Source organism: Colletotrichum lupini, chromosome 5 (assembly GCF_023278565.1).
Source record: "Colletotrichum lupini chromosome 5, complete sequence".
Classification (NCBI taxonomy): domain Eukaryota; kingdom Fungi; phylum Ascomycota; class Sordariomycetes; order Glomerellales; family Glomerellaceae; genus Colletotrichum; species Colletotrichum lupini.
The window spans coordinates 2,924,462-2,938,208 of NC_064678.1; the positions used below are offsets into that span (position 1 = coordinate 2,924,462).

Here is a 13,747-nt window from a genome sequence, read left to right on the forward strand (position 1 = left end):
ATTTCGTCTCTTTCGCAGCTGGCCTTTTCTTTTCGAAGGATACTGCAGTCTTAATGAGAAAGAAGAAGCGGCTGACAGCTTAGATTGTGGCGGACGGGGTCGACGGTGTGATAGTGGTGTCGCCGAGGTGGAGGTACAGCATCTCCGAGGTTGGAAAGTGAGGTTGCGGGACGAGGGGCGGAACTCAGGGCGCGACGCGAACGCGACCGGATGTCCTCCGTAACGGGTCCCGCTGTGGCCCGTGGAAGGAGCGAGGAACCGGGGTTACCGCCGGAGGGGGCCCTCGTGGGGAAAGAAACGACAAGTTTCAGCGCCTTCCAGGGCTTATGCTGCTGTAGTTCCGCTGCAAAACTGACTTCCAGGGCAAATAGTTGTTTCCATTGATACCATCCTTACCTTAACCACCTAAGTCCTGCCTTCCATCGGTCGAGTACCCAAGGTACCTAAACAACGATGAAAGGCAGGTAACCACCTCCCCTTGCCGTCTTCCATTTCCATATCACCTTCTAGCTTTCCATCGGCGATTACCACAGATTAAGGAAATAACTCAGGCAAGATGCCATGACCCATCTCACAACCACCGCGAAACAAGCATCGCCATTCAACTGCATCTTCACAGCAATGACCTCATTCCACAGCAAACCCCGTCTTCCTCGATCACCATCAACCCCAGGTTGTTCTAGACCCCAAGTCCCCGAACTCCCCCAAAATCCTACCGAATCCTACCGCCACCGTCCCCGCGAGAGGACGGCAGACCTTGCCGACTCCTCCGCTCCGCATCCGCCACTGTCTGTGGCGCTCCCGTCAAGCTCAGATCGTTCTCCATCTGTAGAGTAATTGCGCCTCGCAAGTCCCCCCTGCTCTGATCACACACCTGCGCATCCAAGAGATCCTCCAACAGCCGACAGGGCTAGCTACGACGGATGACATTGTACGAGGAACTGAGCCTCAATCTCACTCGCCCACGCCTATCACCAGCCTCGTCACGCAGCCACATCTCACATCACTACCCTAAATCTCGAAGAACCATACGCCCCCTCGCCGTTATTTCTGGTCATCCTTCCATCGCAAAGAGCCGAGGACAGTCCCCAATTCAATTCAACAAGCCAGAGCACACCAAGACAGAGATCAAGGCTAGTGGTCCAGGGGGCGCATGGCCGCACCACCCAGCCGGTGTAACTCCTCAGCTGCTCATTGCCAGCGACGATCTCTGAGCTCTCGTTCTGTGGCACACGCTCTTCCAGGCAACGACCGACAGGCAATTCGCACACTTGTCCAACCAAGCCCTCCAACCGAACTGCAAAGAGATGTTTCTGGTATCATCTCGCCGTTTCAAGGCATCATTTTCAGGAACCAGACCCCGGGCGACAACGGCGACCAATAAGGATAGCCGCGATGTGAGCAACCCAGTAATCCAAAATCCAGCACCCCACCAAGCTCAAGATCGATTACTTGCGCGCATCCCCGGCTCTCTGGATTTAGAAGTCCCTTGCGTCTCGAACATCAGCAACCCAGCCCAGTCTAGCTTTCACCTTCAAAAGTTCCGCGAATATCAGTCCCTGACTAAGGTTGCAACTCGTACTGGGCGGCGTCGAGGAAGTGAGACAGAAGTGCCATGCTTTCCGCACCGGAACGTGTGTCTCCAAAGGTCAGCAAGTCTACCCACGCACAAAGTGGTGTGTCTTGCATGCTTCATGAGCATTGGACAGTGACCTACACAACCCAGGTAGAAGTGCCTGCATAGATTGGAGGCATGGGTTGCCATGTCACCCTTTCGACGACTCCTTCCGAGACTCGGATCCCCCATTTTGGCACACCGAGGCCCGCCCCCCGGCCGGCCGGGCATAGGACCTCGAAAGCCGCGGACGCCCATGCATATCCGCCTGGCACTTTTTTGTTCCTTCCATCACTTCGTACCGCCTAGTCGGCTGGTTCGCATCATCCTCTTCAAATCACGGATTAGTATCCCACTCAGCATGGGATTTCAGTTGCCTCTCTTTGGCAAAGTTGCCCACTCTGCTTCTCTCACCGGTCACCAGCGGCGGCACGTTAAAATCTGGGCAAATCTGCAGCCCCCAAAATAGGAATCCTTCAGCCAAGCCAAGGCAGGCCGCGCGTGGAAAGAATCCTAGATATGCATCATTTCCAAGTTTTCGAGTACGGCGTAGTCTTGCTTGATAATGGTCCCATGGCAAGGCGGCCGTCAAACAGCGACCCCTTCCCACCCCCTGTACGTCTTTCTGCTTCGAGGTATGTCACGATGAGCCGGATATCGCGGTCGCAGGATCAAAAAGAAGCTCACAGCAGCTGCCTGCCGCTCCGTCCGCATCCGCATCCGCGACCCGCGACCCCTCACCCCGGCACCCTAGCATGGCTGAGGCCAAGCATCACGCGAGTCCGGACAACCCTCGAAGAAGCTGGCCAAGCATCGATTCTGCCCGGTGGGATCCGGTGCTTTGCGGTTCCCGCCGCAATTGCACATCAATATATCGCTTCCCATCACAGTGAGAAGCTGTCGATTGGTGCTGCTAGGCCAGTTCGTGTCTAGTTACCCGTCCTTCTTGTTTACATGCTTGCATGAAGATTGTTTGCCTCGAATCCTTCTGCAGCAAAGGGACCTACCTTCCCTGAGGTACGCTACCTACGGACAAAGTGCCTTGCACAAACAAAGATTGCATACGCCGTCCGTACGGATGCTTGAGGCCGCATCCTGGCCCGGGCGGTCGGCCGCGGTGCGAACCCCACCCCCTTGGGACACCCCTTGTCCGACAACAAACTGCCTTCCTCCAGGACCTCCCGACGTCGATATCTCGATTTCAACAAATCCTTCCTGCGATGCACGGTATCTTCATTCCTTCGGCACGTCTTTGGCCATCAGAGGTCAGAAAATGCTGAGAATTCTGCCACACGTCCCCCCTCTACTTTCCGACCATCGAATGGGAATTAAAGAAAAGCAACGCTGTGGAAGAAACTCAAATGATACCCAGCAAGGAAACAAACGCAAGCATCGTGAAATCAAACCACGAAGTATCCGTAGTCCCACGATTTTCAGGTGAGGAGGCATCCCATTCACCGGGGGATCCTCTTTCAAAATGGAGCAAAGTTCAGATGAGAAGTTGCTTCTTCAGATGAACAGGACAGGGACATGCCCCTCCCCCCTGACGTTTGGGCAGAAAATACGACCGACTGTCGTTTCTACCCCCCCCCCCCCCCCCCCCCCCAAATTGATCAAGTCATTTTTTGTCTAAATTTGAATTTTGTAAATCTTTGGACGATCTGCACAGCGGACAGCTGTCATGTCTGATGTCTCAAAGCCACTACTACCCTATGTACGGAGTACGCTGTACTGGCAAATGAGCCCAGGTCTTAAGCTCCGAACGACATGGCGTGTCTTTAGATGGCAGCGTAAGGATACATCATTGCATTTTCTCGGCATCTCGAATTGATGCCTAGGGATCAGTTCCCTTACGCCCATGCTTTCAATAACAAATACGTCGAGTCTGTATGCCGTACGTACACAAGAGTAGAATGCAAGGACAAAGCCAAAATGAGAGCAGGGGTGTGGGGAGGTTCCTTGGAGGTGACCTCATGTCGAAACCACCCGACCCAGCCCTCGCTCGGCGTCCCTCACATCTGGGAAATCTCGCATCTCACCAATCGTAAACCATGCGCTGCGCTGCAACCACCAAAACCAAGGCTCAGAGCCCTAGCGTCAAGCCCCGTCTAGACTGGCCAGACACTTCACGCCGCGATACACACACCTGCACGACTCCAAAGCGCTTGCGCTTATGCATCCATAGGTATATGCGTGTCTGCGGCACGTGTCGTATCTCTCCCTCATCCGCTTGCGCCTTCCCGCGCCTGTCGTCTAAGTAATCTGATGAGAATCTTACTTGACCCTCCTTGATGGGTTGCCATGGTGTAGGGTTCCAACCACTCAACTCTCACTCATGACCCTCCAAACCCACCCGCCCACGCATACTTACACACGTACATACACGAACGTGCATACACATACACAAGTGCGAGCATCACATCACCACACACACATCATCCCCCTCCCCCCTCCTCAAGCCTGCGCATTCTTCACCGCAGGCAATTTTTGGCATCTTACTGTACGACACACCACCAAGGGCGGCAGCGGCAAGCGGCAAGCGGCAAACCCCACCACTAAGCACTCACTTCATCCCTCCCTCATTGGTATCATGTATGCTTACCGCCGCATTTTCCCCTAAGACACGGTCCAAAAAAGAAACACATGCAGCCCACACACCACCTACACTTACACTCACAATCACCCATGTACGCTACCTTATACTCACCGTGAGAAAGAAGACGCGGGAAAGTCCCATGCAGAAACCAAAAATGTCCCAAAAAGACATGCGTAATCCACCAAGACATTGATCTCATATCCCCGACCTCCAGGAGGTAATCCCATGTGCTCCCCATCCCCTGCCCGTACGGTGTTCATTTTTAGACCCCACAGCACATCTTGCCGGGTTTTGTGATCCGTGGTCCGTCATCTCACCGGGTAGCTTTCACCCCCCACAAAAATCCACGCCGGCTCACCTGTCACGCCAAATGACACTCAATTGCGGCTATTCCCCAACAAGCGCGGAACTTCGCTTATTTCGGCGCCTCACGCCCATGTCCATGCCCTTGGCACCCACGCACCCTGGACCATCTGCCGCGACGGGCGCCGCGCGCGCGCACAAGCTCGCTTGTTGGGCTTAGCTTGTCAACTTGTCCGTCGCCCATTTCCCCACTCCCCACCATCCGTTCGTTGCGGTGTTCGTCTGTTTAATTCAATTCTCCCCTTCCGTCCGTCTGTCTCTCCCTCCGCACGTCTAAAAATAAATCTATTCTTAGAATGGTACCTCCCATGCATTCCATCCGTCTCTGTCTGTCCGCTTCAAGATTTGGACCGGCACATCACTCCCCATGCCCGTGTTACCTGACTTTGCCGTTCCCGAATTCCCAGTCCCTTCCTTTCGGGACCAGACAGACACGACCCAAAGGAAACCCCACCATCCGCATCTGCGTACCCAGGTACGGTCAACGGATAGGTCTGTCCAAACCCACACGCCCTTCTTGGCGCAAGGCTTTCTTTCTAGGTACCCGTCAAATTCAAGGGTTTCCTCTTCCTCGTACTCTGTGCGGTACAGCTCAACCCATGGCAGATCTGACAAACACCATACTCCGTACCCATCCATGCATACGTCTCTTGTACTCCATTTCCCCCATTTGGACAACAGAACACACCACCCCCCTCCACTCCCGCTCAACACTGCTGCACTGCATCAACCCATCTCACCGGGAGTCTTTCCCACTCACCAGCCCACCACAACTTCACCACTGTCTCAGAATCCTTTTTTCATGTTCTCGAGTCCCGACGAGTGGGAACTGCAGTCGAGGTACCCACCTACCCGTCCAAGATATCCATGTCATTTGGTTCCCGTTTTGTTTCCACCTTCTCCCAAACACCCTCCCCACCACCACCACCGCGCGCATTCCCACGATACCATGAAGCCCACGCAAAGGCCTCCCGCGGCACTCCATTCTCCTCCGTGCGTCCGGCAAAGAAAGCAGCCCCCCTCCCCGAAATCCCGTCAGCACCTTGAACCACCACCATGCCAATGGAAAAAACTCAGTTTCTTCGCGTCTCCCATATTTCCCATCCGCATACGCCCACACACACACGCCCCCCTGCTTTTGCACCACCACCCCCTATCGCAAGGCTGAGTTCTCGGCCGTCCAAACGAGGCTGGTCGCGGCCCCCAAAACAGATTTCCTTCTCCCTCGACCAATGGCGTGTAAGAGGCGGGCTCGACTGAGTGCTGATGCCTGCCTGCTGTTCCTTCGCCCGCCAGCCAGACCGTCCGTACCGCACATACCGAGGAGGGAGCAGCCGCCAACGACCGAGAGAGAGAGGGAGAGAGAGAGAGAGAGATCCTACTCGAAATAAAGTTCCCCACGGGTAGGATGGCATTGCATGGCCCGAACTCTTGTACCCGAGCATTTCCTTTCCCTTGGGGGAGGAAATCCTTTCAATTCCATTCGTCTTCTTTTTTTGTGAATTAAAGTCCCACCTTCTCGTCGAAAGATGATTCCCCTTTCAGTAAAGTGCAAACAACACGCCAAAGTCCGCAAATACTTTTCTCTCTCTCTCTCTCTCTCTCTCTCTCTCTCCCAGGTTGCAACGTCGCTAACAAAAACCCACTTTCCCGTAAACACTCCCCCCCGTGACAACCTCTGATTGGGGCCTATCTTGGGGTAACATGGCCCCGAATCTGCCTAACTTTGCAGGATCTTGACTCACAACGCTCCCCGAGCTACCTTCTACTGCGGACCGTTTAATTATTTGCCACCTTTGATATCATTGCAAAGTCCTACGTGCCCTAAACAATGACGTGGGAAACGTGTTCACGATTGGGAAGTCTCTCAATTGTGTCCTTGGAAGCTCTTGGAACTTCTTTCCAGATTGTCTATATGTGATAATATGGTCTCTCTAATACAATGATTCTCTGGCCAGATCGCCGTGCGTATCTGGCCCTCCAATCGCAACCAGCTCAATTCCTGCAGGGCGGGCAAAATTGCCATACCGTGTTTTTAACCAACCTCAGGAAGTTCCAGACAGCCCCGTGTAGTTTGGCAGTACAAGATAAAAATCTCCCTGAATGAGAAATGCCAATTGGTCGAATCTCAAAGAATCGAAATAAAATGATGTCTGGCATCAAAAGTTGTGTTGAGGTGAAGGAAGGCGTCATGACGCTCTTTTCTTCCTCGTTGCGGGCATTCCAGTTGCCCTTTTGTGTGTGTGTCTCTGCTGTCGACACCCGTCATTGGTTTTTTCCCCGTTGCTCCCAGAGCAACTCGTCTATCATCGGATGATGGTACAGATCATGTGAGAGAAGAAAGCAAGAGAGAAATCTTGGTAGAGAACAGAAGAAGAGTAAGTAGAGAGATTGAGAGAGAGAAAGCAACAATTCTGATATGCAACATTGGAAAGCAGAAAATGCAAGACAGAAAAATCAAAAAAAAAAAAAAACAATGCAACAACAAAAAACCTCGCTCACCCTGGTACTCTCGTCAACCATCGCATGCGCAGCGATGCGCTTGTATCTTTCCGAACCTGAACGCCTGGTATCCTCCCGCCCGCCCGCCCGCCCGCCAAATGCATCGAAAACTCGTCCGTAAACTACACAAAGTTGAAAATGAGACCGTTGTCGAATGCCTGTAGAATCGAATCTTGCCGCCGCTGACTTGAAGAAGAAAAAGTCCCCCTCCTGAAAACCAAAGCGTAAACCCAAAGTAATGCCCCGAGGGCAGAGAAGATGAGGTCCAGCCCAATTAGAAGTTAGGCATCTCTTGTATGCATGTGTTCATCCCAACCGCCCAATGCAGAAAAGAAACAACCCAGAACCAACGCTATGCATGTCCAATGTCGAAAGGGAAGGAAACCACATCTATTGAAAGAAGGGGGGGAAACCGAAATGGGAAAAGAGAAAAAGAAGGTTGGAAAGAGTTGAATGTCGAGAAGATTTCGAAGTTTGAGCGAGACCGGGGGGCGTGGACTTGGTGGAAGATGTCGTTTAATTGCAGCGCGCTGATGATGACTATTGATAGGCCGTGAAATGTTTCCGTCATGTTCGTGATCTCGTCTCTGTCTTCGATAACTTCGTTGCTGAACTTCATGGCAGGGCGTGATGGTGGAAATAGTTTGTTGGTGTTGGTGGTAAAATGACCGGAGTGGAGGGATCCGTATAAGCCATTGGCCGGAGAGTCATCGCACAGCGGGAGGCGCCGATGAAGACATCAAACGGTCATGGCCGACGAAGAGGAGAGATAGCTGCGAGGGTGGCAGCGTTTGAGAGGCCGACCTTCCTCTAAAGGAGTATAGGTAGGTAACCCAAGTGCCGAATTGGAAAAGCAGCAGCTTGGGGGGATGCCATGAGCAGCAACCCATCACCGAAGACAAGACATTTCACCGGTAGTGGCGGGAGCCCTTGCTTGAATGGCTAGAGTGGTAACCAGAGTCGGAGTATGAGTATTGTGATGCGTACGTGCTGTGTGATGAAGAGTGAGCATGGCAGGCGTATCCGACCAAAATTGTTCTGTTCTGGATGCTATGTCCTGGTCGGCCGTAGGCAGCGCATCTGTCAATGGCGTGCTGGTAGTAGAGGCAGCGGCATGCTGAGTAGAGCTCGACAAGTTGATAGCACATTGTGAACGTTATTCAGAAGTACGTTGAGTGACTGAAGTGATGTATGGTGTGAAGGACCGAGGAATTGATCCCTGAGATATGAGTCGGGGGAGAGGATGGCTTTATCTCTTGAGGAAGTTTGTGTGTTGTTGGTGTTTGGTTGGGGGGATATCGAGTTGAGCAATGATCAGAGAGACTGAAAGCTGCCAGGTATGCAGAGAAGCAAGGGGAACAAGGCAGAAATAGGAAATAGAAAAGGGAACCCAAGTGAGTGTGTTCGTGATGACTTATACTGGAGTAGACTAAGGATGGGGAGATGGAAAAGAGCGAAGGCATCACGACCTTATAGGCCTGGCAGCCTGGGAGGTCGTCACACGGGTAGGCAATTGGTAGATTGGTAGAGAGCCGTCTAAGGCAGCAGTGGGACCCTCTGGCAGTCGACAGTGGATGTCATCTGAGTGAGACCAATGACTAAGGCTGCATCTTGTGCATTAGAGCGGTATGCAGACCAGAGGTCTTGATGGCGCAGGGCAGGACCAGGGAAAGGTGCCTTGCACCTTTCCATCATGGCCTGGTAAGGCGCAGCAAGTAAAAAAGGTGTGAGAAGAGAAAGAGTGAGTGCGAGCAGAACGAAGAGGTGAGCAGGCGGAGAGGAGGGGTGAGCGGTGGAAAACGGGCTGGGGTGGAGGGGGGGTGAGAATGATGGTGGGCGTGCGTACTTGAGCGAACTAGACAGGGCACATCAACGAGAGCCAAGTGAGGTACGTTAGGTACGGACTAGGTACGGATACCTTCCTGTGTATTCGTAGATGTAGGTGTGCACAAGTGGAAGGGGGGGCTGGCTCCGTTGGAGACTGGCGACGGGAGCCCTGAGGTAAGGGTGAAGGGGGAACGGGGGGGTCGGTCAAAAGAGTCATCTTCAGCATCCTTTCCAATCGAAACATCTCTCAAAATGGACACTGCCGGTCTGTCCCCATACTTTGGGTTGATGAGGTGCAGCAGGGCTGATGCGCGATGGGATGGAATGGGACGGGCATGGGTGGATGGTTGTACGAAAAGAAAAAGAATCGACGAATGCCAATTGGTCCCGTCCGCGGTGTTGTACTCTGGAAGACGATATGGAAATGCAGTCGTGGTGCATGGTTGGTGAGCCATCTCTTTTTCTCCCCTTGCGCCCAGAAACATTTCTGGAAACACAAATGCGCATCGCCGCATGTTGCTTAAGTTGTCGCATATCGCATGTCGTGTGCTGCCGACTGCTGCCAGGTACTCCCTTCACCCCGAGGTAAGGTAAGGAAGGTAGCCTCTCTTTGCTGACGATGATGCTGCTCATCCGATCCAGCCATGACTGCCGCTGCCGCCTCGTGCTGTGGTTGCGCTTAATGGGCGAAATAGAGACCCCCAATTGTCTATTATCGTTTTGGTGGCACTGACTTCGACATCAGCACCAGCACCAGCTCTAGGCAGCGCATGGCACCAACGGCCCCAAGATAGCTCCATTGTCTTGGACCGCAGGGCTGACTCTGTGTCGCTGCACCGAGGTTCGTTACGCCTAGCCGTTTGTGATGCGGCGATCTTTTTGCGTTGCCCGGTGCTACCGCCACGCAAATTCCTTCCACGAGGAGCAATAAGGTGTGGTGGTGGTGCTGTACTCCCCGTTGACCGATATCCTTTCCGAGGTTCCTAATCGATCGGGTGTGAATTCGATCTCGAATTATCCTCTGTATTTCGATTTTCGATTGCTCGTCTGGCATACACGCTAACGGGGGGCAGGCACCACTCGGTCGGAGCTTGGCCTCTTAGCCTACGGCTGTCATTGCTAAAAGAAGAACATGCCGGTCAGAGGTTCGCGAGCTGCCCCATAGAATTTGTCCTCCAAGTATGTACACATTGGTGACCGCAAAGCGCTGCCGATTGACTGAAAGTGCATTTGCTATGTATGACGAGACTTGGCCCTCCAATTTCGCTGGCATGTCATCAAGATTGATATGAGGCCTAGTGTTGATCTGGCGCCCGATAGCTTCGATTGCGCTCTGAGGCCCGCCATGTTCATCGTCGAGAGTAAGCAGGGGGAGTTGTTCTGCCACGATGCAGCGTGGTTGGTCGCAGCACGACAGAAAAGGGACATGATCCACGCGTCAGGTACCGATGGACGTCGTACATATCTTTTGCTGTGATGGGCTGGCATGCGAGCGACCGGTTCGGATCTCCATCGTGGTTGAAGGAGGTCACCCTGGTACTCGTAGCGTCCAAGCTGGATTCTGAGTGGACAGTAACCGCAGCCTGCCTTGAGGTACGAATAAGTAGGCTCAGGGTTGACGCATGGAGCAGACCGAAATGGAAGCAGTTGTCTCCATCCAATTGCCGAATATAGCTTGACCTTAATAGGTTCAAATGGCAAGCTCGTTTGCACGGGTCAGTACCTTATGTTGATAAAGGTCGGCGTGGATGACACTCGTGCTGACTGTCAGGAAAGAATAGCCATGTGTCGAGGTAAGGTGAGATGTCCGTTATCATCGACCAAGTAACTCGACGCCCCAGCTAGGCGATCGTATACAAACAACTGTTCGTTGTGCTATTATACCGGGATAAGGCTGTGCAATGGTGCATGCAGGCCATCCACCAGAGGTCCCACCATACTGCGGTGGCTGTCTTGGTAGTGCCTATTGGCCACAGTACGTTCCGAATTGGTGCTGGTGCTGACCATGGCCGGGAGCTTCTGCATGCGAAGGTTCCATGCTCTTCCCAGTTATCGGGAGGATGGTCAGATCAAACGCGCTTAGTATCATGCCGTCATTGGAGGCCATGTCGAGATCAGACCCGGGCACCTGGTGAGAGAGACTCGGGCGGCCTTCTTGGATCGCAGGGTACCTGGTGATGGCTGAAAATGAGATGCGATGTGATGCCAGGGGCAGCGGATCCCAGTCCTCCATGATCCATGGACGAGGGAGCTTGGATGAGCATCTCCCAGTCCCGCAGAGTAGGTACACTGGAGTGGGCGAAAGGGAGGTATATAATCCAATGTGGACTATGTCTTGGATGCAACGGCTTCCGTCAATCCCCGTACACCGGCCAATGCAAGTCTCAAGGGGGACGAGCTGCCATTCGACCGATGCGAAGGCATGTTTGAGACTTTGATCGACGGGTCCTTCCCTCCAAATCCAAGGCTCCGGTATTGGCCCGTGAACCTGTCAACGGCACGGCTGGTGAGAAGAGGGCGAATGATTGCAGACAATCCTATGAGAGCCCCGGGTTAGCAGCCCGTCCTTTTGGTTCATCGCCTTGGCCGTGGAAAGACATGTAGACTGCTGGTTTCAAGGTCTGCAAGGCTTGTAGATGGAAAGCAGCAGTAGCACCACCACCACCACCACCACCACCACCACCACCGGCCTCACTATGCATGATTTCGCCGAGTCCTTCTGGAATTTCGAAAGCAGGCATCGGTGTGCGATTGGAGTGGCTGCAGGTATTTGCTAGTGTGTGGTTGATATCCGCAGATATGTGTAGTAGGTAGGTATCAGACTAGACGCGGCAGAGTGAGGGAGCCTGTAACGGCGTTGACGAACAGTTGACGATAGCAATGCAGCTAGATCCCAAAAACTTGCATGAGGGCTGTCGGTCAACGCAGGCACAGGATGCAGGTCAGCGGACGGATTTGGCGTCATGTCAGGTGTGTGTATCCTTCGCTGCATGGTGATGTTAGTGGTGGTCGTCGACACAGAAGAAGAGCGTCAGAGGTGCAGTACAGAAGCTAAGCCGATGAGAGTGAGGTCATAGGTAGAGCAAAACGATTTCTTAGGTAGGACTCCAGACTTCAGAGACAGAGAGAAAGAGAGAGGGAGAAAGGCAGGCCCATGGGGGTCTAGGTCAAGGACTCCTGCTGCCCTGGGCTGCTGCATGGGACATGCTTGAGTCCGAACTCCAGGGTCTGGGAAAGGATGGATCGTGTGGTCAAAAGGATGGAAGGTATGGACCATCTGAAGTACGTATCTGTACCCAGCAAGGTACCTTACCTAGGTAGTGGTGGAGGAAGGTGAGGTCCACGGGTGGTGAAGGAAACGGGCAAGAGGTATGAGGGTGTGCTGCCTGGGATGCCTGGGCGAGCGACGATGCAATGGGAAGGAACATGGGGATGCAGGTTTGCCAAAAAGGGCAAGTTCGTGTGCTTGATTACGAAAGCTTGCGCCCGCCAAGCCCTTCCAATTCGCCCATTTGACTGGTGCGCACAGGCAATGGCAGGCATGGTCCTCACGTGCTCGTCTCCACTGCCCTTCCCTGCCTCCCGGGCTCCGTTCAGGTGACAGACCGCTTCCGTGCGAGGTTCACTAGCGACGTACTTCTGGGTAGGGATTCTTGACTGTCGTCCATACACATTCGAGAGAAATGCACCAATTTCAGCATTTTTTACAATTCGTCCATGTGCTGCAACTTGAACTAGGATTTGTCACTGGCGACTCCGAGACGATGCGTCACAACTTCATATCCTATGACAAGACGACGGCTTTGGTTGTAACGCGGGTCTCATTGCATCGCCCGTCAGTCGTCACCTCTATTGCCCTGCCCACCATCTACCCTCTCGCTAATTGGCCTCAATGCTGATAGCCGGCTAGCTAACACGAAGAACGGGATTCGGAGGACGGTCCGCCGTCAAACATGGCCGTCTTACACGATGCCTTGGTTCAGGGTCCGGCTCGCTAGACCGCACGCTTGCCTAGAGAGTACACGAACTCGCCCCCCTCCAAACACTCAACTAGGTACACTTCTCTACTGCTAGCCCTTGGAAAGATAGCCCTTCGACTGGCTGTTGATTGAGGCGCTTCAGGGACAGATCCAGGAATCCGTAAAGATGAGAAAGCACAATTAAAATCGGCGGAGCATCATGGTAGTCGACCAACCAATTGATCGCAATTCACAGCATTGTGGTGCTCGATGCACGACCAACTCAGGCACTCCACTGTCGCACTGGGGCCGATGCATCTCGTGCAAGACGGGCCCGATACAAGACCTGCGTCAAAGTCCTGCAGCCCACTACCGCAGACCGTACGAAGTACCGCAAACTGCCAGAAATAAGATACATCAAGACGTTACGAGGCATTTGTGTAACCCCAACCCTAGGCTATTACTCTCGACTCTCGAGCCCATAGAGCCCCTCCAAGTGCCAAAGATTCTAATGTCGCCTATAGCAGCCTGCGCTCACCGAAAGCCCCAAATCCGGCTCACCAAGACACGTCTTCGCCCGGTCAAGGGTCGCGACCCGGGCGTCACGTCCTCAACGGTCGAATTGCCGCGCAATCACGAATGCGCGTCTTTCGGTGCCCGATGGCGAACGGTCCGATGCTACATCTATCCCGTGGCTTGCCACTCCGAGCGCCCGGCGGGTAGGCCCATCTTGGGGACCGGGCGGAGAGGTGGAGGTTGCAGCATTAAGAACCCCGCCGGTTGGGGTTATGCCAATCGAAGAACACTCTCGATCCCCTCATCCCCATACGAATACCACGTCCGACATTCATGACCGGACTTGGTTGTGTTGTTACCTTGTTCTAT

At 53.5% G+C, this 13,747-nt stretch overlaps 8 protein-coding genes across 8 annotated transcripts; 2 read left to right on the plus strand and 6 right to left on the minus strand.

The window, feature by feature from the left end:
* Positions 1-561: 561 nt before the first annotated feature.
* CLUP02_10284 (uncharacterized protein) lies at positions 562-5,834 on the plus strand (the record flags this gene model as incomplete). Its single annotated transcript, XM_049289260.1, has 16 exons — positions 562-817; positions 888-982; positions 1,074-1,175; positions 1,245-1,676; positions 1,731-1,931; positions 1,989-2,031; positions 2,151-2,536; positions 2,610-3,052; positions 3,454-3,622; positions 3,697-3,863; positions 3,926-4,200; positions 4,265-4,302; positions 4,536-4,825; positions 4,918-5,357; positions 5,410-5,567; positions 5,652-5,834. The coding sequence occupies 16 exons, from the start codon at positions 562-564 to the stop codon at positions 5,832-5,834; spliced, it is 3,678 nt and encodes a 1,225-aa protein (XP_049146405.1).
* A 564-nt stretch (positions 5,835-6,398) lies between these two features.
* On the minus strand, positions 6,399-8,224 carry CLUP02_10285 (uncharacterized protein; the record flags this gene model as incomplete). Its single annotated transcript, XM_049289261.1, has 6 exons — positions 6,399-6,485; positions 6,603-6,806; positions 7,077-7,367; positions 7,576-7,689; positions 7,793-7,886; positions 7,989-8,224. The coding sequence occupies 6 exons, from the start codon at positions 8,222-8,224 to the stop codon at positions 6,399-6,401; spliced, it is 1,026 nt and encodes a 341-aa protein (XP_049146406.1).
* A 12-nt stretch (positions 8,225-8,236) lies between these two features.
* On the minus strand, positions 8,237-8,539 carry CLUP02_10286 (uncharacterized protein; the record flags this gene model as incomplete). The annotated part of the gene is made up of 1 exon (XM_049289262.1): positions 8,237-8,539. The coding sequence occupies one exon, from the start codon at positions 8,537-8,539 to the stop codon at positions 8,237-8,239; it is 303 nt and encodes a 100-aa protein (XP_049146407.1).
* Positions 8,540-8,980: 441 nt separating this feature from the next.
* CLUP02_10287 (uncharacterized protein) lies at positions 8,981-9,418 on the minus strand (the record flags this gene model as incomplete). Its single annotated transcript, XM_049289263.1, has 1 exon — positions 8,981-9,418. One exon carries the CDS (start codon positions 9,416-9,418, stop codon positions 8,981-8,983), a length of 438 nt encoding a protein of 145 aa, XP_049146408.1.
* A 1,448-nt stretch (positions 9,419-10,866) lies between these two features.
* On the minus strand, positions 10,867-11,136 carry CLUP02_10288 (uncharacterized protein; the record flags this gene model as incomplete). Its single annotated transcript, XM_049289264.1, has 1 exon — positions 10,867-11,136. The coding sequence occupies one exon, from the start codon at positions 11,134-11,136 to the stop codon at positions 10,867-10,869; it is 270 nt and encodes an 89-aa protein (XP_049146409.1).
* A 304-nt stretch (positions 11,137-11,440) lies between these two features.
* CLUP02_10289 (uncharacterized protein) lies at positions 11,441-11,868 on the minus strand (the record flags this gene model as incomplete). The annotated part of the gene is made up of 2 exons (XM_049289265.1): positions 11,441-11,725; positions 11,770-11,868. The coding sequence occupies 2 exons, from the start codon at positions 11,866-11,868 to the stop codon at positions 11,441-11,443; spliced, it is 384 nt and encodes a 127-aa protein (XP_049146410.1).
* A 34-nt stretch (positions 11,869-11,902) lies between these two features.
* Positions 11,903-12,331, minus strand: CLUP02_10290 (uncharacterized protein; the record flags this gene model as incomplete). The annotated part of the gene is made up of 3 exons (XM_049289266.1): positions 11,903-11,954; positions 12,017-12,131; positions 12,217-12,331. The coding sequence occupies 3 exons, from the start codon at positions 12,329-12,331 to the stop codon at positions 11,903-11,905; spliced, it is 282 nt and encodes a 93-aa protein (XP_049146411.1).
* Positions 12,332-12,435: 104 nt separating this feature from the next.
* Positions 12,436-13,715, plus strand: CLUP02_10291 (uncharacterized protein; the record flags this gene model as incomplete). The annotated part of the gene is made up of 5 exons (XM_049289267.1): positions 12,436-12,500; positions 12,583-12,738; positions 12,806-12,957; positions 13,017-13,088; positions 13,150-13,715. The coding sequence occupies 5 exons, from the start codon at positions 12,436-12,438 to the stop codon at positions 13,713-13,715; spliced, it is 1,011 nt and encodes a 336-aa protein (XP_049146412.1).
* Positions 13,716-13,747: the final 32 nt, after the last annotated feature.